The 23,696-nt window shown below is 45.0% G+C and overlaps 1 protein-coding gene across 1 annotated transcript in view; it reads right to left on the reverse strand.

Moving 5' to 3' along the window:
- LOC119307988 (phosphatidylinositol 3,4,5-trisphosphate 3-phosphatase and protein-tyrosine-phosphatase PTEN2A-like) overlaps positions 1 to 11,756 on the reverse strand; it is a 13,850-nt gene extending 2,094 nt beyond the window's left edge. Inside the window, exons 1-12 of the mRNA XM_037584104.1 lie at positions 11,561 to 11,756; positions 10,432 to 11,016; positions 9,683 to 9,784; positions 9,551 to 9,607; positions 4,302 to 4,367; positions 3,970 to 4,146; positions 3,774 to 3,860; positions 3,634 to 3,698; positions 3,472 to 3,548; positions 3,299 to 3,345; positions 1,195 to 1,325; positions 974 to 1,043 (exon numbers count right to left, since the gene is read on the reverse strand). Of these exons, the coding sequence (XP_037440001.1) occupies positions 974 to 1,043; positions 1,195 to 1,325; positions 3,299 to 3,345; positions 3,472 to 3,548; positions 3,634 to 3,698; positions 3,774 to 3,860; positions 3,970 to 4,146; positions 4,302 to 4,367; positions 9,551 to 9,607; positions 9,683 to 9,784; positions 10,432 to 10,965 (1,413 nt within the window). The 5' untranslated portion in view covers positions 10,966 to 11,016; positions 11,561 to 11,756. The remainder of the gene's footprint in view (positions 1 to 973; positions 1,044 to 1,194; positions 1,326 to 3,298; positions 3,346 to 3,471; positions 3,549 to 3,633; positions 3,699 to 3,773; positions 3,861 to 3,969; positions 4,147 to 4,301; positions 4,368 to 9,550; positions 9,608 to 9,682; positions 9,785 to 10,431; positions 11,017 to 11,560) is intronic.
- Between the last annotated feature and the right edge of the window lie 11,940 nt (positions 11,757 to 23,696).

Consider the following 23,696-nt stretch of genomic DNA (forward strand, 5'->3'; position numbering starts at 1 on the left):
CCCTCCAGGGCATCGTTTAGACTTGGGTTTTGTTTAGGTACAAATTCGCCATAGTTGCAAATTCATATATTTCATTTGTGTAACAACCAACCCAAGACCGTTTACGGAAACCCAACATTCAGCAGTTTATATTGCAAATCATACTTCTTGCTTGTTCTTCGACTGCTTACAGGGACTGCAACTTTGTGATCAGGTTGACCGTGCCCTGGTGTGGTCAATAACAACTCTGGAATTTATTTAGCAATTACATAGGCGCAACCTCGTCCCATGTTGTAGTTTAATTATCCAAACTTTTTTTCTTGTAGATGAATTCTCACTCTTTTACTTTATGATTTAGAGTGCACAATATACACAAATTCTAAAACACCAAACACTTCTTTTGTTCTAGAATCTTCCATACTTTAACTATCCAAACTTTTTTTCGAATGAAATGCCATTCCTTTTTTACTATATATGATTTACAATGCGCAATATGCACAAACCTCACTTCACAGGCACTTCTCATTTGTTCTAGATCCTTCCATACTTTAATTCCCCCAAGTTTGTTTCTTCAAAAATAATTCCATTCACTCTTACTTTACAAAAAAAAAACTCAAAGTTATGACAACACGTTCATAATTCCATTTGTCTTTGAAGATGCAATACTAGCTACTCAAAACTGCAATACGAGATACCTAAGGACAAATGTGCTGGATATATTTGACATTTTCATGTACTATTATACCTTGCAGTCTTCAAATATTCTGTAGTTATAATTTGATTTTCAATGGGATGAACCACGAGAACTAAATCTACATCTATGCCATGCATGCATGACTCCAAACTAACATGTTTACCTGTTTATCATGTGGTATATCGATATTCATTCATACTTTGGTTATATCTATAAGCTCCTACGTGCAATTTGCACGTGTACCTACCTAGTCAAAATAATCAGTTACCTTGTCAAAATCAGCAATGAAGCATCGGTTACCTTGTCAAAATCATCAAAATCAGTTGGATTCAGTGTCACTCTATTCTCCATCATTGTTGTATTTAGCCAGCTGAAAAAGACAAGTTAAGTGTAAAATATAATTAAGAATATAATTTATTTCCAGTTTCCCATGTAAGATTTTGATGCCATATATATATTCTGCAACTAAAGCAAGATACTTATGTAAAGGAATGATACATTATTAGAAAAAAGGAGCTTACCAGTAGAAATCTCCTTGCCGATCATGAAACTGAATCTTGAAATCACCAGCTACCTCTGCTAATCCAGGCTCCCCGGGCAACGCGAAAACCATAATTCCCTTCTTTGGTGCACTAAACCAGAAATCTTCTGGCTGAAAATGGGTTGAAAATTAAGTTACCAAATGAGAGCAGAGAGAGACTTCCCATGCATTTAGAGAATAGATCAAATATATAATAATAGAAACAGCTTCTCTAGGTCATAGTGAAATAAGAGAGTTTGGAACATCTTTTGAGGTTTTTGGTACTTTGTTTTACGGAATGTCATGTGGTGGGCCTTGGAGAAACACAAGTCCCAACAAAGTACATTAACCTCATCAAGGACATGTACGATAATGTTGTGACAAGTGTTTGAACAAGCGATGGCGAGACTGATGACTTCCCGATCAAAATAGGACTGCACCAAGGGTCAGCTTTGAGCCCTTATCATTTTGCTTTGGTGATGGATGAGGTCACAAGGGATATACAAGGAGATATCCCATGGTGTATGCTCTTTGCAGATGATATGGTGCTAGTCGATGATAGTCGGACGGGGGTTAACAGAAAGTTAGAGCTATGGAGACAAACCTTGGAATCGAAAGGTTTTAGGCTTGGTAGAACTAAAACTGGGTACATGAGGTGCAGTTTCAGTACTACTAAGCACGAGGAGGTTAGCCTTGATGGGTAGGTGGTACCTTTGAAGGACACCTTCCGATATTTGGGGTCAATGCTGCAGAAGGATGGTGATATCGATGAAGATGTGAGACATCAGATCAAAGCCGGATGGATGAAGTGGTGCCAAGCTTTTGGCGTTCTCTGTGACAAGAGTGCCACAAAAGCTAAAAGGCAGGTCCTATAGGACGGCGATTCGCCCCGCAATGTTGTATGGCGTTGAGTGTTGGCCAACTAAAAGGCGGCATGTTCAACAGTTAGGTGTAGCGGAGATGCACATGTTGAGATGGATGTGTGGCCACACAAGAAAGAATCGGGTCTGGAATGATGATATAGGGGATTGAGTTGGGGTAGCACCGACTGAAGAGAAGCTTGTTCAACATCTTCTGAGATGGTTTGGACATATTCAATGCAGGCCTCCAGAAGCTCCAATGCATAGCAGACGGCTAAAATGTGCTGAAAATGGATCGGAGCGGAGCAAAGGCCGGCTAGGCGAAGCAGAAGCCGGCAGGTCGATTGTTTGGCAGTGTGCAGTGGCATGTGGTAGAGGCATTGACTAAGGGGAGCAGCACGTGGCGTGCGTGGAAGCAGCAGCGACCAGAGGCAGGCACACATGTGGACAGGAGAAGAAATCAGCAGCAAGCCAAGAGGATTATGGCGGCGCAAGATTGGATGGAGCATGAGTTGTGCATGCGATTTTTTTTAACTAGGCTCTAATACCATGTTATGGATGCACCTTATCTCGATTGCATAGCCCAAGGGGCATATATATATTACAGAAGACTTGGGGTACAAGGAAAGAGACGTAGCCTAATAAGAACTCCTAGACCAATACTATACTCCTTAACAGGTCTGTCCTTTATATAGGAAAATTCGGAGCAATACGAGACCAGTTAGTTAAGCAAGAAATATTACAAAATATTATAAGCCATCGGTATATTAGAAGGAGGCATGTATCTATTGTTGAGGAAGCAAAGAATCAACACAAAAAAATAGTGTTCAATATTTGTTAGTTTCATTTCTCTCTTGGACCTAATATCATTTACAGTATGATATAACAACCATTACATTTCTTTACCCATGTAACACCCCATTGGTACTGAAAATGTTGGGCATACAACTGCTTCAAGCTATAGAAGACAGTACTAGGCTATGTTCATACAACTGTTTCAAGCTATAGAAGACAGTACTAGACCACTGATTTTTTTAAGAACCTTCTTTAACACTATGCGGTTTCCGCTACGAGCTTACAAAAACAAAGTGGGCGCAATCAATAATATGAACAACCTGCACAGATATTCGAGATACACAACCGATAATTTTCAGAGTAAGCAGAAAGCCACAAACTACTGAACATAAACAAGAATGTTTTATTAATGAACAAAAACCAGAGTAGTTTATTGATGGAAAGGCATACCATTAGTTCTTTCGTTCTTGGATGCTTCTTTGTAGAAAAAAGAACACCTGCATAATAGGTTATTACTCAATGCAGAGGAGAAAAACTGCTAATCATAGAAAAAGAACAAGTTACTCTTTTACTATATGATATGTGAGATGAACATTTCAAGTTCAATTCATGATGTAAGATACCATTATGATTGGACACAGTAATTGATGGCCTGATCCAATAGGGGCACCTATGAAGGCGAAATCCCCTAAGCATGCACCTGGAAAGTGTGGCACATGCTTAATTATTAACAAATGAGATACATGCAGATCATACTGAAATCAAGGAGGAAGTAGTGTGAACACCTGCGAGGCGGCTGATTTTCACCATTGAAGTAAGTTAAGATACGCTCAAAGTACTTCACATATCTCTGTAATTTTTTCCAGCGCATTAAGAATAATGCATTGTTATATAAATAAATTAAAATAATCCGAGGGTTACTCACAATCTGGCTTGGAAGAATAAGCCCTTTTCCATCTACACATCTTTTCTGATTGTAGTATTCAATGGACTCCTCCGCAGTAGGAAAGAACTGTCCATACATATGATGCACGAGCTTCCAATCTTATTAACCCTCAAAATTGGTAGGAGAATTGGCATGGCTAATTTTAATTAGCATGTAATGCAAATACTGATTTTACCTTTAGGTATACTAGAAGGCTAGAGATCATCAACCCTGTTCTTGCTTTCCCAGCTTTGCAATGGACAACCACCACATTTTCTATGTCTTCCTTCAACCATGAGTATGCACTTTGGCAAAATGATATGACAAGTTGTATCGGAGGACAATTATGATCGTCAAAAGGAAAGCATGCAACCTAAAATATACACATCAAATATGAATATCGAACAAAAATGATTATTTCATTATCAAACTGTGTGAAGGAAACTGAAGCAAGTGATGGGAAATTTTCTAATTATTTCTTGGTAGTGACAGGACAGGGACATAAACAGATATATAAGCTGCCCATACCTTTCCCTCAAAAAGAGATGCATCGTACAGCCTTTCTGAGCAAAGGTTATACACCTTATATTTCCCCTGTAACATAATAATAAATAGAGGTTAAAAGGCACAAATAGTTCAAGTAACATTTGTAACTGAACTTTGTAATTGATGTAAACGAAGATCAACTAGAAAACGTAGTTGTCCTCCAATGACATTCAACTAAAATTTAACTACCCCAATGACATTTCACGAGATCTACCGAACTTCAAGAAACATGTGTTATAGGTTTGATCCACAGGAGTCCTTAACTGCAAAACTTCCAGTAGTATTGCACATTGGTAAAAATAGAGAAGATAGGTCTAACAGTGCATAGAAGCAAAATATCATAGATGAATTACCACCCTCAAGCAAATGAAAAAGGCATTCATCACCTTAACAAAGATATGCATTGTACAACAGATGAAAAAGTTAACTTGCACATTCATCATAATAGAAACGCTAAAACACATTGCTTTTATGCGACGCTTTGGCGTCAGGGTGCCCCCCAAGTCCAGGGCGTCGAGCCGCCTTTGACATCTACGAAAGGCATCCGCCTTGTCCATGTAATAGATATGTGTACTTCCTCCTTTATATAGGGGTATATTTGCATATATAGCATGTGTATATTCGAGAAGTGCATCCCTGCACGCAGCGGCAGCTGCACGCAGGGCATCGACGGCGCACGTACCATCGCGATTCGGGCAGTTGAACGTGCTAGTTGGAGTAGGGGAACGTTGGAGAGTGACATGTTGCGTATATGCGTATTTTCAGAGGACCCCCCACTGACAGCATGACCTGACACGTTGAGGTACGCGCAGACGAGAGGACGAAAACGACCTTTCCATGAGAGCACTGTATAACGTAAACTCTTTTGCACCATGGTGTATTAAAAGCCCATGCAGCGGATGACGCTCGCACTTGACACAGACAGTACTGCGACCTCCTTTTTCCACCACGCTCAAGCATCTCTTCTCATTCCTCCGACCCCACGTTGTGCCAATATGTCCCAGAGCTCCTCGTATGCTCGTCGTCTCCGGGCAACTCCACCACCGCCGCCATTGATCATGTGCCCAAGGTGCCCTGGGACGTCGTGCAGGACGCGCCGGACAACTCGACTTCAGGCAAGTCGCCAACCGGGCCCAGATCCGCCCCGACCTGATCCACCGGTCGTATCTCCGGCGAGATCACGCCTACGGCAGAATCGGCCACGGCAGGACAGGCGGCGCCCCAAACAGACGCCCCCTCGCGCACCACTGAATCGGTTTCCGCCCCCGTCGATCTGCAGTAGCGGCGCCCCGGAGCAAACTAGTAAGTACTATAGACGATGGAGAACAAAGATGGCGCCAGAGTTTAACTCACCCAGAGGCCAACGCCGGCGTCGTCGCGTCGGGAATCACCATGGCCAGATCCAGATGGACCTCTGGCTAAGTGTGGTCTTTGCCCCCAATCGGAAAAGAAAAGTGCTCCGAGACGCGGGACAGCTCCGGGCCCGCCAAGTAAAGAAAGGGGCAACACACGCATGCTCTGCGCAAAACCTCCTTTTTGCGTCACATGTGTACCCTCCACGAGCCCACCAGACCTGATGCGGACAAGGGTATTCGCAGGTATGGACTAATGTATGTCGCCTTTTCTCATTTCAACAAACTTTATCCCACGGATCACCTCGCCAGGACGGTCAGCTGCCGCTGCGTGCAGGACGTCCGCACTCGTGTATATTCTGGCCTCTTTGGCCCATAGCAATACGGGGTCCAGTGGAGGATGCCGTCACGGCTGCTTCCTCATTAGATGACAGACACCCAGGCAGCTGCCTCACCGGACTGCATCGCCTCTACTCTCTAATGTCGCCTCCACTCTCTAATGTCGCCTCCACTGTCTCGTCTTGGTCTCCTATGGCCTGATAGTGGAGTATGCTGCTGTTGCTCCCAAGCTAGTAGCACCTCATGCACCCCAGCCAGCTCGGCTCTCCAACTCAGCATGGCCTCCCATAGTGAACAAGAGAGCATTTGTTACCAACATGTCAGCAAAAGGCAAGTCTGCTGCTGCTGCTGCCAATAGTTCCAAGCAAATTGTTGCAATGTTTCGAAGAACACCTGAGGATCTTGTAGATGAAAGGCGCCTTGGGTGTTCTCAAAGCACTATGGAGTCCAGCACAAAGACTAAGGAAGAGAGGCACTATGTGAATATGCAGTGAGCATTTGTTCTTCTGTGAGTGTGGTATACCATTTAATGCTACAAGCAGTAGACAATTTGAGATTGCAATTGAAGCCCCTTGCCAATATGGTTCAGGGTACAAGCCTCCTAGTGCCTATGAACCAAGACCTGAGAGAGAGCCATTGCTTAATGATTGTGTCAAGGAAACAAGTAGGAGGCAACATGGAAATAATAGATTAGGAAACTCATGTCGGATGGCTGGTTCGATAGAAGGGGGCGCCATTTGATTAACTTCCTTGTTAATAAATAATCCAAAGGACACTTTCTTCTTGGAGTTGGCCGATGTGTCCCTTAATCCGGGCATTGCATGTTGCATTAGGAAAACGAGGTAGAGAAGTCGCAAGTATGCACATGGCGCAAAACATTGTCTGTGTGTGTGTTGAGTTCATCATGCTTCAGCTCCCGTAAGCTCTTCCGGCCGACAATTGGCATCAGAGCCTTGTTAACCGGTGACCGGTGGACATGTCGAGCAGAGGAGGGCAGACAAACTCTCCCTCCCATGGCTCCAAGCCGCAGCCACCAAGGCCACGGGACGCGAGCCGCGACCACAGCAGAGTGCGGCGAGGGGGGAGCTGGTCATGCAGCAGGTCGTCCGGGAGATCGGCGGCGGCAGCAGTGGACTCTCCTTCCCCATGCTGAACAGGACAAACTACACCGACTAGGCCTGGTCATGCAGGTGAATATGCAAGCACCTGTGGAACGCCATCGAGGACGACGACATCCCGCACCGTGAGGATCAGCAGGCGATGGCGGTGCTCCTAGCACTTTTAGGCTGCCACGGCGCCATTTCGGTTTTTTCTTCATTTCCCGTTTCTGTTAGAGCTTAGCTCGGGTTTCTAACAAACTTTGAGCGAGTCTTGTACTCAAGCACGATTCATTCGTGGGATAGAACGAACGCCACGGATCGTGGGCATTGCAGCTCAAATAGATAGAGGAGAAAGAAACAGAGAAATCGCAGGTTTGCACGCGGCGCAGAACATTCACTTTCATCGTGCTCAGCTCCGGTGAGCCCTACCAGTCAACAGTAAAGAGAAAATGATGATGCCTTAGTTGTGAAGCTAAGGAGCTGCTTTAATGATGTACTTGCAAAAATGGTACTTGATGTCAATCTTCAAAACAAAATTGATCGACATGGGGAAAAGAAACCCTCATAAGTCATGTTGAATGCAGCATGTTAATTTTTGCAAGGTAATTCCAGCAATGAAATTTATAGACAGACTCTTCGGGAGTGTTCGGTTTCTCTCCGCTCCTCTAACTCTGCTCCCGGAGCGGACGGGATTGCAGCTCACTTTGAGGGAGCTGCCAAAACCGAGCTCCACAACTCCGCAGAGCGGATCGATTCCGAACAGGGCCTTCATATATGTTTATTTTTACATGTTGATTGTTTGGTGGTGTGCATATTGTGGTCAGGCCATTGAGCTACAAAGGTTTGAAAAGCGTATTGTTAGTCTTTGTGCTTCATCATTTGGTTGTGACAGAAATCGAAGCACATTTGAATTTGCGAGTCAACTAGTAAACACTGTATTTATTCAATAGTAATTTCAGCAAGCTAGTTATTCATTTTATTTGCTATTTGTAGATCCATATAAAGAAAAGAAACACGTTACAATGGAAAAGAATGAATGATGTGTCTTTGTTTCATAAAACCGGAAGATGCATAGGTTTCAAAAGAGGTGTGAGAAGGCGGGCGACAAAAGCTGGGGTTTTTGATTGGGGCAATGAATGGGTTGACGCAACAATGTCACCACCAAAGGTGCTCGAGGGTGTCCTGATGACATTACATGGGAGGATGTTGGTGTGGCTATTGGTGCATCTTCGAACCTTTCGAGGTCGCAATCTTCCTAGGACAGGTACTACACTTCATAGGGGAGCGTCAAGAGTCTGTGTGGCATACATAAGGCAGCACAAGAGACCTACACCAACACGGCCAACAATTCTTGCAAAAGATGAGGAAGAGGAGTTAGAGCAATACTCAAGTATCCCCAAGACCCCAACACATAGGATGATGATTCAGACTGTGATTGATGATGATAGTGTGAGCAATGATGACGATCCAACCAATGTTGACCAAGATGGTGGAGAAAACACCAATGTCACCATGGATGAGTTTGATGATGGTTATTGAGACTTGGAGATGAAAGTTGAGAGTTGAGAGACATGAGAGAGTTGACAAGCCTTAAGCCTTTTGCTATGCTGGTATTATGTGGATTTTTTTATGCCATTGTAGTAATGTTTTAAGAATCACCAAGGAACTAGCCATGGACAGGGGTGCATGGAAGTTTGCTATCCATGTGCCAGAACCATGAGTATGTTTAAGAATCAGGATTCATGACTAATGTCATGTGGTTAACTGGTTGTGCAATATATCATGCACTGCAGTCATGCTAGTTATCTTGTTTTTCACTTTTGCAGTTTTACTCACGTTTAGTTCTCTGTTTTTTCATTATTTGTGGACAAGTTATTAAGTTATAACATATTTGTTCATGTTCATGCCGCTTTCTGTTTGGGAGAAGAGCAACTGCAAAGAGGATGGGAGGGATGGATGCTATCTGGGCTCTACAACCAGCAATTTCAAGGTGTGTATCTACCAAGTTCTTCTCTATTCTGCTGCTCATAGTAGTTCAGAATTGTCTAACTGTGTCGCCTCACCTTACGCTTTTAAGCGACTAAAAGGTGAGGCGGTACTAGGGCGCCTCGCCTCGCCTTACCGCCTTAAAAACATTGATCAAACCCCTTGATGTAGATACTTGATGTGAACAAGTTATCAACTGTTCCGGCACTAGTGTCTTCGAGAAGTTATTCCTGTGTCATATTCAGAGGGCATGCCTACACTGAAGCAAGCTGCTTCTTTTTGCGAGAAAGAGAAGCGAACTCATGTTATTAAGTTAGTGGTGCAGCATGGTCAAGGTAGCAAGAAACATATGGAAGCATAAACAAGTAAATATCAGACATATATCTGTAAGGCACTCTTAAAAACCTGAAATTTATCATGTATGTTAAGAAACTTAATAGATAGTAAAAGCTACCTTGTGATGCATTTCAAAGAACCTGATGACTTCCTCCATGTGGTTGCGATAAAAGCCCTGCAATAGAGGTATTGACGTGTTTAATTCTAGAGACAATGCAAAGGAGCTCCAACTTCAAAGTGTGACACTGACCTCAAAATATCCGAAAATCCCTGAGCTCAAATCACCGGCAGGAAAACCCATAGCAATTATGTTCTCTGTAATATATGTCATGTCTAAATCAAATCCTCCTTCCTATTATAAGAACGAGAAAATTGTCAACATCTATTGTCTTGCTGCTATGGCCACAAAAGCTAAATTATTGAGTGAAACCATCCTGCCTACTATTTTTCGTATAGTTTCTAAGGTGTTCGAGAAAATAACTGACTACCAAGGATCTTCTAAAGATAATCACACAGATCATTACTCTAATTCTCCAGAATAGTAAAGTTCGACCCTCCTCTCCATATAGCATTCTTGATTGTCCTTGCTATTATCAAAGTAGCAAAAGACTGATGAATTATCATAATCATGAGGCATGACACTGCTTACCGAACCCAGCTAAGAACATGCAAATATGAACCTTGAACCAAACGACATGTGACTTGTGAGAAGATGCATGCTAAATATGAACACATATTAATGTCTAAAACCTCCTAACATGGATGACTTGGTGCTGGAAGAAGGTATTTTCAACGACACACACCATCATTTTTCAGAAGTCAGAAGCGAGCAATGGAGCAAACATAGCATTCAAGGAATTGTGTGCGGACTATTAGAGGCATGTATGCTTGTCCTGATCATGTTAGTGCAATACTATAAGAACTGAAAAAATAAAGAAACGCGTTTGAAAGATATAAAGGTTCACCCACGATTTCATATTCGAACACCTATAAATGTACCTGATATCGTCTCTTATTCTGTGAGACCATGTGGCGAGCCTTAACTTGCACTGCCTTAACAGCATTCTTAGAGGAATCCACAATGCCTCTTGTCAAGGAACCAAAAACACCAGCTTGTGCCGTAGTTGGGGTTGTGCTGCCTTCAGCACTCTCATCTTGCTGTGGGTATTTTGGAGACAGCCGCAATCCAAGGCCACTAGCGAGACGGGAAACGGTATTTTTACCTGGTGGTGATTCTTGACCTGAAGAAGGCTGAGGGATTTTCAGATTTTTCGCCCCAGAAGATAAGCCTGATGTAGAAAACATGGATGATGGTGACTCGCGTCCTGCAGCATCTTGTGTGGTGGCAGAAGTTGGAGCAGAAGGAGATGAAGGGGCAACAGGATTTGGACTGGCAGCCTGTGTTGCAGAATCATTTGAAAGAGCACGTGGAACAGGATCAGCAGTAGTAACGGCAGGAAGTGGAGATGAATCCTGGTTATCCATAGGAGCATCAGACGGGGGAAGAGATGGCTTGACTTGTTGTTGTTCCATGATTGACTAACGGAGTTTATTAATCTCAGGTGAACGAATGACAAGCCACATCTGCAAGACCATCATCATACATGGTTATAAGAAAGCAGCTCAATCTGCAAGTACAAATCATGTCCTCGACTAACTGCATATATTTTATTTACACAGAATTTGAGTGCATAACTACAATTTCACTCTTAACAAGCGCAAAAGATCTCATTCTAAACAATATGTTATGTTGCATCAACACATCAGCCAAGCAATGTATCACTTTACACATTCACATATCTAACAAGAAGACAATTTAGAATAATTATCATCTTATCAATATCACTGATTACTTGCAACTGGGCAGGTTATTCCACATGTACAAGAACTGAAAATACAAATGAGAGCTCGTCCACACTAAAACTAACACAGGAACAAGAACCGCAACCTGAGCTACCACGGCGGCGAGACACGTAGCTAACAAGAATCTTTAAGCCTAACAAGAAACTCACAACGAGCTCGGACAAAGCAACGTGTGAAAGAACCGGGCTGGAGGGGATCTCTCGGGTCGGCTACGGACTCAAGAACTTATAATAGATGAGAAGCGGGGGTTGTGGCCTGGCCTTACCAGCAAGGTCCGGATCTGTGTGTCGTTCCTTCCCTCGAGGCTTGGCTGAGTTGGCGACGACGGCGAGCTGCCTGATGGAGGGGGGGAGAAGGGCGGTTGCTTCTTCGGCGTAGGTCTGTGTGGGAAACAGAGAGATGGGGATCGCGGCCGGGTTTGGTGGGGTGCAGCGGGAGGAGACGACCCTGGAGTGGGTACAGGGGGGTTAATTGGATTTTTGTGCAAAAGAAAGCGTATCCCGTCAAACCGTTTTGAGGGACGGTGTGGACGTGTTTACCCATCCAACATAGAAATGTATACCTTCACGTGTATTCACTCGAGAGATATGTGGAACCGGCTTGGATTGGCAGATTTTATCAACACAACAGCAAATGTTGATAGATCTGGGTCGGTCATTATGAAGTATATCTTGTCTATTAATCAAATGCCACTAGCTCTAACGCCGACATTGGAGATTAAACGGGTCATAGTGGTGGGATGTTGGTATCTCTAATGGACACGCCGCCTTATAACACATAATGAGAGTTGCCTGCCACTCGTAAGATGGCATTTCTCGGTCTTACCGATTACAAGCAACTATCAGCAAGCCATGGCGAAGATAGTTGTGACAGAGGAGGCAAGATGGTTGAAGCCGGACCCAAAGTTTGTCAAACTTAATGTGGACACGGCCTTTTTGCGGACAAAGGAGTTGGAGCTACGGCAGTAATTATTAAAGATGAACGAGGTATTTTCCTTGCAGCTCAATATAAGTTTATCCCCTATGCAGCGGACGCAATGTCACAGAGGCAAATGGCGATGGGAGGCGGACTAAACTTGGCAAATAGCCTAGGGTTCCAGCGGGTTGAAGCGGAATCCGACTCGCCAACGGTGATCAACTGTTGTTCCGGTCAGAGTACTTGGTGGGACGCAGCGGCGGTGATATTCACGGAATATGTGGACATTTCTACCTTGATTGGGAAGGTCAAGTTTAAGCATTGTTTTCGATCAGCAAATCAAGCGGTGCATGTGCTAGCTAGGTTTAGTTATTGTAATAAAGTTTCTTCTAGTTGGATTGACGACCCTTCAGATTGTCTGGTGAGCAAGCTCGTAGATGATGTATCTCTACTGATTAATCAATAGAGCTAGCCGTGATGACTTTCCCAAAAAAACACAGACATGTATACCAATGCGGGCGCTCTTTTTGGGGAAAACGAAACAATTTTGGAGGCTTTATGGGAGTTTGGACAATAGCCACGTAGAATTCCAAAACCCCAGCCCGCCCAAAAACCCTTCCGAACCCGCGCATCCATCCATTAATCTTTCTGTGCATCCATTTTCTCTTTTGCCTTCGCCGACCAAAAAATTATAGATATGTTGGAGACGTATCTAGAATTTTTTTTGTTTATTTTATGCTATTATATTATCAATGTTGGATACTTTATATGACTTCTTGTGCTATTTTATATTATTTTTGAGACTAACCTATTAACCCAGTGTCTAGTGCCGGTTGATGTTCTCTACTTATTTTTGGTTTTCCAGAAAATCAGTACCAAACAGAGTCCAAACACTACGAAACTTGTTGACGATTTTTTCTGAACAAAAGAGACCCTAGAAGTTTCGGGAGGATACCAGACGGCAATCGAGGAGACGGCAAGGCAACAGGGCGTGCCCTGGGGGCCGCACCATGTTACCGGATACGTCTCCAACATACCTATAATTTTTTATTGTTCCATGCTATTATAGCATCAATCTTGGATGTTTTATATGACTTTTTGTGCTATTCTATATTATTTTTGGACTAATCTATTAACCCAGTGCCTAGTGTCAGTTGTTATTTTCTTCTTGTTTTTTGTTTTCCAGAAAATCAGTACCAGAAAGAGTCCAAAGGCTATGAAACATTTTACTTTTTTGACAAAAGAGACCCTAGAAGCTTTGAGAGACCAAACGGCAAGCGAGGAGATGACAAGGCAACAGGTGGGCCCTTCTTGACTCCGTTTGATCTAATTCCACCTTTATAAATTCTCTAATATTGGGAAACCAACAGAAAGCCACCTGAAACACTTTTTTCGCCGCCGCAAATTTCTATTCTTCCGCGGTCCCATCTGGAGGCTGTCAGTGTCAAAACCGGCAGATCTCGGGTAGGGGGCCCAAGCTGTATGTCTAAGGATCGATGATAATAATGATCAATGGGACACAATGTTTACCCAGGTTCGGGCCCTCTTAATGGAGGTAAAACCGTACTCCTGCTTGATTATATTCCATGAGTATAGGGGTTACAAGAGTTGATCTACCTCGATATCGTAATGGCTAAACCCTAGCTTTGTCGGTGTTCTGGATACGGGGGTACCCAGACTTGCCTGCCTGCGGCCCACTGCGTGGCTCCATTGACGTCCTGGTACGGCCCAGCTTCAGCATCAACAACTCAAGACCCTCGCGAGGGGCCAAGCCCCGCGAGACGGGTGACGCCAAGACCTCCAAGGGGATCGGCTTCATCAGGCTGGCTCCTGAGGGGGGGAGACTTCTATGCAAGGTGCACCTCACGAGGCTCAGCTGACGTGAGCCATGACGACCAAGGCCAGGCGGGCGCCAGCGAGCGCAGTGTACCAGTTTCCTCTTTGGTGCAAAGGAGGCAAGTAGCAGGCGCGGAGTCCCGAGGAATCAGCCAAGGGTTTCCATTCTCGTGCAACAAGACCAAGACCGCCAGGATAGCAGGACGAAGGTCATCACCGAGCCCACCACAGCGTCATGACCAGAGGCTTTTCGCAGGCGAAGACCACTTTAGTCAGGATAGGATGTACTTCTTGTCCCCCTTCAAATCTGGTTGCTGTGGGATCCCTTCCCGCCAACATTTGGGAAGAGGACCAAGGCCACTATAAATAGGACTTAGCCACCACCATAGAAGGGGGGACGGGCAGATCGGATCCACTCTCATCCGACCACCTCTCCAGCTCTCTTCAAGCTCAAGAATAGCTCACCTCCCGAGGCCAGTTCATCCACTGTACTAGTTCATCCTCAGCCCCTCGAGGCAATCCACCAAAAACGCTGGAGTAGGGTATTACACCGCAAGGTGGCCTGAACCAGGATAAACTGTTGTGTCTCTCTATCCCTTTGAGCCCGACGTGCTAGGCCTTGAGGATCGCGAGTAGACAGGCTGGGTAGGTTGAGATCTCCGCACGCACCCCAGAGTTCGGACCTATCAAGGGTTTTCTAAACCCGAAATCCGACATTTGGCGCGTCAAGTAGGGGGTGCGTCGGATCTTCTCTTTCGTCAATCGGTCTGCCGCTACTCCATCGACACCATGGCCGACGCCCCGAGAGCCCAAGTCGAGCACTGGGTTGTCCGGGCCTCCTCAACAGCACATGCCGACGAGGAAGATCTCCACTCCGCTCTGCTCGCGGCCTGTGCTCCGCCTGGGGCCGCCGGCCGTGGGAGGCGCAGGCCGCAGCCCCCTCCTCTGGCACCGCGCCGCAACCGCGCCGCCGCGCGATCTTCAAGCTACACCGCGGCAACAACACCGCACACTCGCCGGGAGCAGGTGAACGTGCGAGCCGCGGTCATCGTGGCTCGAGAGCTGGTGAGGTGCAGGCTGGCGGAAAGCGGCCGCGACGCCCTGCTAGAGCAAGTTGCCGAGCTGCTGGACGCATCATGCAGGGGTGCAACACCATTCTGCACCATGCCCATGTCGCATGCCGTGGCGGGGCACGCGCTCTCCCTCGCCACCCCCGCGCACCCCTCCCAGGGCTCGTGAAGAGCCTCTCGGCGTCGGCCTTCCTCACGGCGTGGCCCGTACTGCTTCGACCATGCCACCTCGTGGCGGGGCGACTCCAAGCAACCTCCCCTGAGGCCGCACTGGGTACCGGCCCTCGGTCATCAGGGCCCGATGACGACCGAAGAAGGCGGAGCGTGAGGCAACTAGGTAGCGAATCGAGCGGGGCCAGCCCGGAAACCTATGTGCTCGTCGAAGTGGACCTGAGGTACGCGCCGGGAGAAGGCCCCAGCCGATCCCCCACGCCAGGCTGGGCGCTGGACGTGCATGAAGCCGATGCTCTTTGCGAGCCGCTGCAGGGCTCCACCAACATCTTTGACAGCAACAACCATTGGGTACAGCTAACGCCTCAGGGGCACACTTGCGCTAACCATGGATCGCAGGTGAACCAGGGCGCAGCCACCGTCAGGGCTCCCAGGCCGGCGGCCCAGCCGCAGGAACATGAAGGGCCCTGGGAGCGGCGTGGGGGGAGCCCGGAGCCAGGGCCTCCCCCGCGCTACGCGGAGCAAGACACTGCTCGGAGGTAGGTCCCTGCTGGGGAAGGCGCCGGCGAGCCCTTCCCCCAGTGGAGGGCCTACGGTCGGCGAGGGCACCGCCAGCGTCCCCCTTGCCCCTTGGTCTCGTCCTGGTTTCCGGTCTCCCCAACGGTGGTCGGGGGTGGCGCTGGGCGGGGTCCTCGTCGGGCGACATGAAGCAAGGCTCCAGCCTGTGAAGGTCTCCGCTCGTGACACTCTCACGTAATAATAAGTGGGGCTGTACACGCCCCGCAGTCTCCTGAGCGCCGCCCTGGGGCCTCACAAGGGCTCCCACCCACGTCCAAGTGGAAGCACCATGCTCCGTGCTAGCCGTCGACACTGTCCTCCAATGACTATGCCCACGCCCAGTGGAAGCACTTAGCTCCGCGCCGATGAGAAGACCTGAAGACTAGCTAGGCATCGGACACGGCCGTTTGCTTTCGCCTCTCTTTTTATACCCGCTTCGCCGGCTTTTTGGAATGAACTTGGCTCTTGTGCGTTTATCAAAAGCAAAACGGGGGGAAATTTTCTTGTCTTGCGTCGTTCTCTCGTTTCCTGGTTTTGTGTTTTTGAGCGGGGCTCGTGCCTGCTACCCCTCCCCCAAGCGCCTCGTGAGCGGGGGCTGGGTGTGGTGCGCGTGCGTCGAGCATGTTCAAGCCGGCCTCGAGCCTGCAAGGGCTTCCCCGGGGGGACCAGGGATGCGGCCACCATGCGCGCACCTAGTGAAAGCACAAGTGCTCCCTGGGTGATTTTGGTAATTAATGTCAACATATCTCTTGTTGGACTAATACTCTTACCTAGTATGTTTCAGATAAGTTTAACAATGGAGTGGCATGGACTAGAGGATGTGGAACCCCTTCAAGATGCTAAGGACAAAGGATTGGCTCAAGCTCAAAGCACAAGACTCTAAATTTTACTTTTAGTGATCCAAGATCACATTGAGTCCATAGGAAAGCCAATACTATTAAGAGGGGATGAGGTATTGCTTAATGGCTTGCTTGCTCAAAGTGCTTAGTGATATGCTCCAAAGCCCTGAACCACTTTCTCACATCCACATATGTCCCAAACCAAAAGTCAAACTCGGCTCTACCGAAACTTTCTATCCGGCGCCACCGAGTTCTCTTGACATAGCCACTGCCAGAAACCCTAGTCTTTTCGGTCTCACCGATGGGATCTCGGTCTCACCGAGATGGGCTTGCAAACTCTCTGTTGCCTATTGCAATAATTTCGGTCCCACCGAGGTATGCAATCGGTCCGACCGAGTTTGTTTGGCCAACTCTCTGTTTCGCTTATTACCCAAATCGGTCCCACCGAGTTTGTGTAATTGGTCAAACCGAGTTAAGGCTTTACCCTAACCCTAACGATATCGGTCCCACCGAGTTGACATGTCGGTCCCACCGAAATGCCTAACGGTCACATTATGAACTAAATCGGTCTGACCGAGTTTAACGATTCGGTCCCACCGAGTTTGGTAAATTGTGTGTAACGACTAGATTTTGTGTGGAGGCTATATATACCCCTCCACCCACTCTTCATTCATGGAGAGAGCCATCAGAACATGCCTACACTTCCAACATACATTTTCTGAGAGAGAACCACCTACACTTGTGTTGAGGTCAAGATATTCCATTCCAACCACATAAATCTTGATCTCTAGCCTTCCCCAAGTTGCTTTCCACTCAAATCTTCTTTCCACCAAATCCAAATCCTGTGAGAGAGAGTTGAGTGTTGGGGAGACTATCATTTGAAGCACAAGAGCAAGGAGTTCATCATCAACACACCATTTGTTACCTCTTGGAGAGTGTTGTCTCCTAGATTGGTTAGGTGTCACTTGGGAGCCTCCGTCAATATTGTGGAGTTGAACCAAGGAGTTTGTAAGGGCAAGGAGATCGCCTACTTCGTGAAGATCTACCCGAGTGAGGCAAGTACTTCGTGGGCGACGACCATGATGGGATAGACAAGGTTGCTTCTTCGTGGACCCTTCGTGGGTGGAGCCCTCCGTGGACTCGCGCAACCGTTACCCTTCGTGGGTTGAAGTCTCCATCAACGTGGATGTACGATAGCACCACCTATCGGAACCACGGATAAAAAATCTCCGTGTCTCCAAATTGCGTTTGCACACTCCAATCCCATCCCTTTACATTCTTGCAATTTGCATGCTTTACTTTCCGCTGCTCATATACTCTTGTCATGCTTGCTTGATATGTATTGTGAATGTTAAAACTTGTGCCAAAACTCCACTTCAACTTAAAGAGATTAGAAACTGCAACTTTTCTTACTTAGAGTCTATTCACCCCCCTTTAGACACCTCTTCTCGATCCTTTCAATTGGTATCAGAGCTTTGGTCTCATTGCTTTGGTTTAAACACCATTGGAGGAAGATGGGTGAGTCTACGTTGGGGAGTCTTAGACGCAAAGTGCATATACTTGATGGAGAGTATTTTCATGAGTGAAAAAATGAGATGCTTGTGATTTTCAATGAATATCATTTGAACAAGTACATTACTAGCCCTTGTGCACCTCATGTTGATCCTATGCATCCTACCCTTGATGAGTCAATTGACATGATTCGCAATCTTAGAACTGTTGATCTTATCACTAGAGGTTTGCCTAGAAACTTGATAGGTTGCTTGCCTACTCGTAAGTGTGCCTACACCATATGGAAATTTCTTGAGGAACGTTTTCCAAATTATTCCTTGCAAAATCTAGATGAAATTCTCCATAAGTCTATTGCCTTGAGTAAGATGAATTCCAATTATCCTAAGTTTGGTGATTGTCTATTTGGGCTTACAAATCTTATGCGTGCCAAAGGAGATGTTGGAATTATTAGCAAAATTATTTCCGAAGCTATTAGAATTCATAAAGAAGATCATTGTCAAACTCATTCTAATGAATCACCCTCTCTAGGAATTGATCCATCACATGATGATGTTGAACATGGATACTATGATGAGGATGATGATAGTGACTTTGATCTTGATGATGTAATGAGACACTTTGGTCTTATGGCAAATCTTCGGGGATACATGGCAGGAGGAAAGGAATGGGTTCTTGATAGTGGATGTACCGATCACATGACCGAAGATAAGGATATGTTTCGTGAGCTTGCTATAAACAACGACCCTCGAAAGTATGTCACTTTTGGTGACAACTCAAAGGGTAAGGTGGTTGGCCTCGGTAAGGTGGCCATCTCACATGATAGCTCCATACAAAACGTCATGCTCGTTGAATCTCTTGGGTACAATTTACTTTCAGTATCTAGACTTGCTGATTTCGGTTTCAATGTCCTATTTACTGAAGTAGATTGCCAAGTGTTTTGAAGAGACAATCATAAAATGTTCTTTACCAGTATATGTAGAGGTGATCTTTACATTGTTGATTTCACTAAAAAGGCTCAACCTAGAACTTGCTTAATTGCTAAATCCTCTAAAGGCTGGTTGTGCACAGACGGTTAGGTCATGTGGGCATGCGAAACCTTGACAAGCTTATTAAAGGTAATCATATCCTCAGCGTTAACGATGTCATATTTGATAAGGATAGACTTTGCAGCGCTTGTCAAGCAGGTAAACAGGTTGGAGGAAGGCATCCCGTGAAGAACATCATGACCACAAGGAGGCCGCTCGAGTTACTTCAGATGGATCTTTTTGGTCCTAACGCTTACAAAAGTCTCGGTGGAAATTCTTTTGGTCTAGTTATAGTTGATGATTTTTCAAGATTTACGTGGGTGCTCTTTCTCGATGAGAAATCGCAGGTCCAAAAGATCTTCAAAAACTTCACTAGGAAGGCCCAAAATCAATTTGAAGTGAAGATCAAGAAGGTTCGCAGTGACAATGGAATGGAGTTCAAGAACGCAAATGTGGACACCTTTCTTGATGAAGAAGGGATTTCACATGAGTTCTCGGCTACGTACACACCTCAACAAAATGGAGTTGTTGAGAGGAAGAACCGGACGCTCATCGAAATGGCGAGAATGATGCTTGATGAGTACAAGACGCCGAAGCACTTTTGGGCGGAAGCGGTTGAGATAGCTTGTCATGCAACAAATCACTTGTATCTTCGGCAAGACGGCATACGAGCTCCTCACCGATAACAAACCCCAAGTTGGATACTTTCGAGTATTCGGCTCAAAGTGCTACATTCTTGATAAGCATCGTCGTTCTAAATTTGCTCCTAAATCTCATGAAGGTTTCCTACTTGGTTATGGCTCAAACTCTCACACTGACCGTGTCTACAATAAATTTCACCCGAAAGGTTGAAGAGACGGTAGATGTGAAGTTTGATGAATCTAACGGCTCGCAAGTAGAGCAATTGCCAATTGATGTAGGAGACAAAGACCATTCGGAAGCAATCCAAGACTTGTCTATTGGCAAGATTCGTCCAACGGAGCTGAAGGAGAGTACCTCGTCCGTCCAAGTGGAAGCTTCCACCTCATGACAAGGTGAACCAAGTGTTGATACGGAAGCATCCACAAATGGGACACACCAAGACGAACAAAACGAGGAAGTACACCAAGATGAACATCAACAACCTCCTTCTCCACCACGACAAGAGAACGACAACGTCAATAATGAAGAAGGCCAAGAAGAAGAAAAGATGAAGAAGATGTTCCACCCAGATCCAAGCAAAATCTTCCACAAGTTCGAGCAAGAGTCGCCAAAGACCATCCCGTCGAGCAAATCTACAATGATATCCAAACCGGGAGAATCACTCGCTCTAAAACTCGTTTGGCTAACTTTTGTGAACATTATTCATTCATCTCTAGCATTGAACCTATGAAGGTTGAAGAAGCATTGGAAGATCCGGATTGGATAAATGCCAAGCATGAAGAGCTACACAACTTTGAGAGAAATCAAGTTTGGACATTGGTTGAGAAGCCCGACAACAACCACAACATCGTTGGTACCAAATGGGTGTTTCGCAACAAGCAAGATGAAGATGGACAAGTAGTTCGCAACAAAGCACGTCTCGTCGCCCAAGGCTACACTCAAGTCGCAGGTATGGACTATGGTGAGACATATGCCCCCGTTGCTAGACTTGAGTCCATTCGCATCTTACTTGCCTATGCTAATCACCATGATATCACCTTGTACCAAATGGACACAAAAAGTGCTTTTCTAAATGGTGAAATAGAGGAGGAAGTTTATGTTAAGCAACCTCCCGGCTTTGTCAATCCTAAGAAACCTAATCATGTTTACAAACTTCACAAAGCTCTTTATGGTCTTAAACAAGCTCCTAGAGCATGGTATAAATGCTTGACCAAGTTCCTTATTGAAAAAGGCTTTGAAATTGGGAAAGTTGATTCTACTCTTTTTACTAAAAGGGTTAATGGAGAACTATTTGTATGCCAAATCTATGTTGATGATATCATATTTGGTTCAACTAACCCTCATTTTAGTGAAAAGTTTGGGAAGCTAATGTCGGAGAAGTTTGAGATGTCTATGATGAGTGAACTCAAATTCTTCCTTGGGCTGCAAATCAAGCAAACTAAGGAAGGTACCTTTGTTTCTCAAACGAAGTACACCAAGGACTTATTCAAGAAGTTCAATATGCAAGAATGCAAAGGTATGTCTACACCCATGCCTACTAGTGGACATAATGACTTGACCAAAGATGGTGAACCGGTTGATCAAAAGGTTTATCGCTCTATGATTGGTTCATTGTTATATCTATGTGCTTCACGTCCCGATATCATGCTAAGTGTGTGCATGTGTGCACGATATCAAGCTGCTCCTAAAGAATGTCATCTTAAGGCCGTGAAAAGGATAGTGAGATACTTAATCCATACACCAAACTTTGGCATTTGGTATCCAAAGAGGGCCTCTTTCGATCTTGTTGGCTATTCCGACTCGGACTATGGCGGAGACAAGGTTGATAGAAAGTCCACTTAGGGTACTTGTCAATTTCTTGGTAGATCTCTTGTGTCTTGGTCCTCCAAGAAACAAAACTCGGTATCCTTGTCCACGTTCGAAGCTGAATATATTGCCGCTGGTTCATGTTGTCCTCAATTACTTTGGATGACACAAACTCTTAAAGATTATGGGATATATGTGAGACATGTTCCATTGCTTTGTGACAATGAAAGTGCTATCAAAATTGGCCATAATCCTGTGCAACATTCTTGAACTAAGCATATTGAAGTTCGTCATCATTTCATTCGAGATCATGTTGCTAAGGGTGACATTGATCTTAAGCATGTTCGCACCGAAAAGCAATTAGCGGATATATTCACTAAACCTCTTGATGAGAAAGTGTTTTGCAGGTTAAGAGGAGAATTGAACATCATTGATGCTTCAAACTTGGAGTAGAAACTCCACTGGATACATGCAAGACATGAGCTGATGACTAATCCTTGATATTTCTCTTATGATGGAAATCTTATGTCTTGGATATATTTGTATCTTGCATGTTATATAACCCATGTAGGTACTTGGCTAACTTTTGTGAACATTATTCATTCATCTCTAGCATTGAACCTATGAAGGTTGAAGAAGCATTGGAAGATCCGGATTGGATAAATGCCAAGCATGAAGAGCTACACAACTTTGAGAGAAATCAAGTTTGGACATTGGTTGAGAAGCCCGACAACAACCACAACATCGTTGGTACCAAATGGGTGTTTTGCAACAAGCAAGATGAAGATGGACAAGTAGTTCGCAACAAAGCACGTCTCGTCGCCCAAGGCTACACTCAAGTCGAAGGTATGGACTATGGTGAGACATATGCCCCCGTTGCTAGACTTGAGTCCATTCGCATCTTACTTGCCTATGCTAATCACCATGATATCACCTTGTACCAAATGGACACAAAAAGTGCTTTTCTAAATGGTGAAATAGAGGAGGAAGTTTATGTTAAGCAACCTCCCGGCTTTGTCAATCCTAAGAAACCTAATCATGTTTACAAACTTCACAAACTCTTTATGGTCTTAAACAAGCTCCTAGAGCATGGTATAAATGCTTGACCAAGTTCCTTATTGAAAAAGGCTTTGAAATTGGGAAAGTTGATTCTACTCTTTTTACTAAAAGGGTTAATGGAGAACTATTTGTGTGCAAAATCTATGTTGATGATATTATATTTGGTTCGACTAACCCTCACTTTAGTGAGAAGTTTGGAAAGCTAATGTCAGAGAAGTTTGAGATGTCTATGATGAGTGAACTCAAATTCTTTCTCGGCTTGCAAATCAAGAAAACTAAGGAAGGTACCTTTGTCTCTCAAACAAAGTACACCAAGGACTTATTCAAGAAGTTCAATATGCAAAAATGCAAAGGTATGACTACACCCATGCCTACTAGTGGACATCTTGATTTGACCAAAGATGGTGAACCGGTTGATCAAAAGGTTTACCGCTCCATGACTGGTTCATTGTTATATCTATGTGCCTCTCGTCCCGATATTATGCTAAGTGTGTGCATGTGTGCACGATATCAAGCGGCCCCTAAAGAATGTCATCTTAAGGCTGTGAAAAGGATAGTGAGATACTTAATACACACACCAAATTTTGGCATTTGGTATCCTAAGAGGTCTTCTTTCGATATTGTTGGTTACTCTGATTCGGACTATGCCGGAGATAAGGTTGATAAAAAGTCCACTTCGGGTACTTGTCAATTTTTTGGTAGATCTCTTGTGTCTTGGTCCTCCAAGAAACAAAACTCGATATCCTTATCCACCGCCAAAGCGGAATACATTGCCGCTGGTTCATGTTGTGCTCAATTACTTTGGATGACCCAAACTCTCAAGGATTATGGGATATATGTGAAACATGTTCCATTGCTTTGTGACAATGAAAGTGCTATCAAGATTGCTCACAATCCCGTGCAACACTCTCGGACTAAGCATATTGAAGTTCGTCATCATTTCATTCGAGATCATGTTGCTAAGGGTG

Source organism: Triticum dicoccoides, chromosome 5B, assembly GCF_002162155.2.
Source record: "Triticum dicoccoides isolate Atlit2015 ecotype Zavitan chromosome 5B, WEW_v2.0, whole genome shotgun sequence".
Taxonomy (NCBI): Eukaryota; Viridiplantae; Streptophyta; class Magnoliopsida; order Poales; family Poaceae; genus Triticum; species Triticum dicoccoides.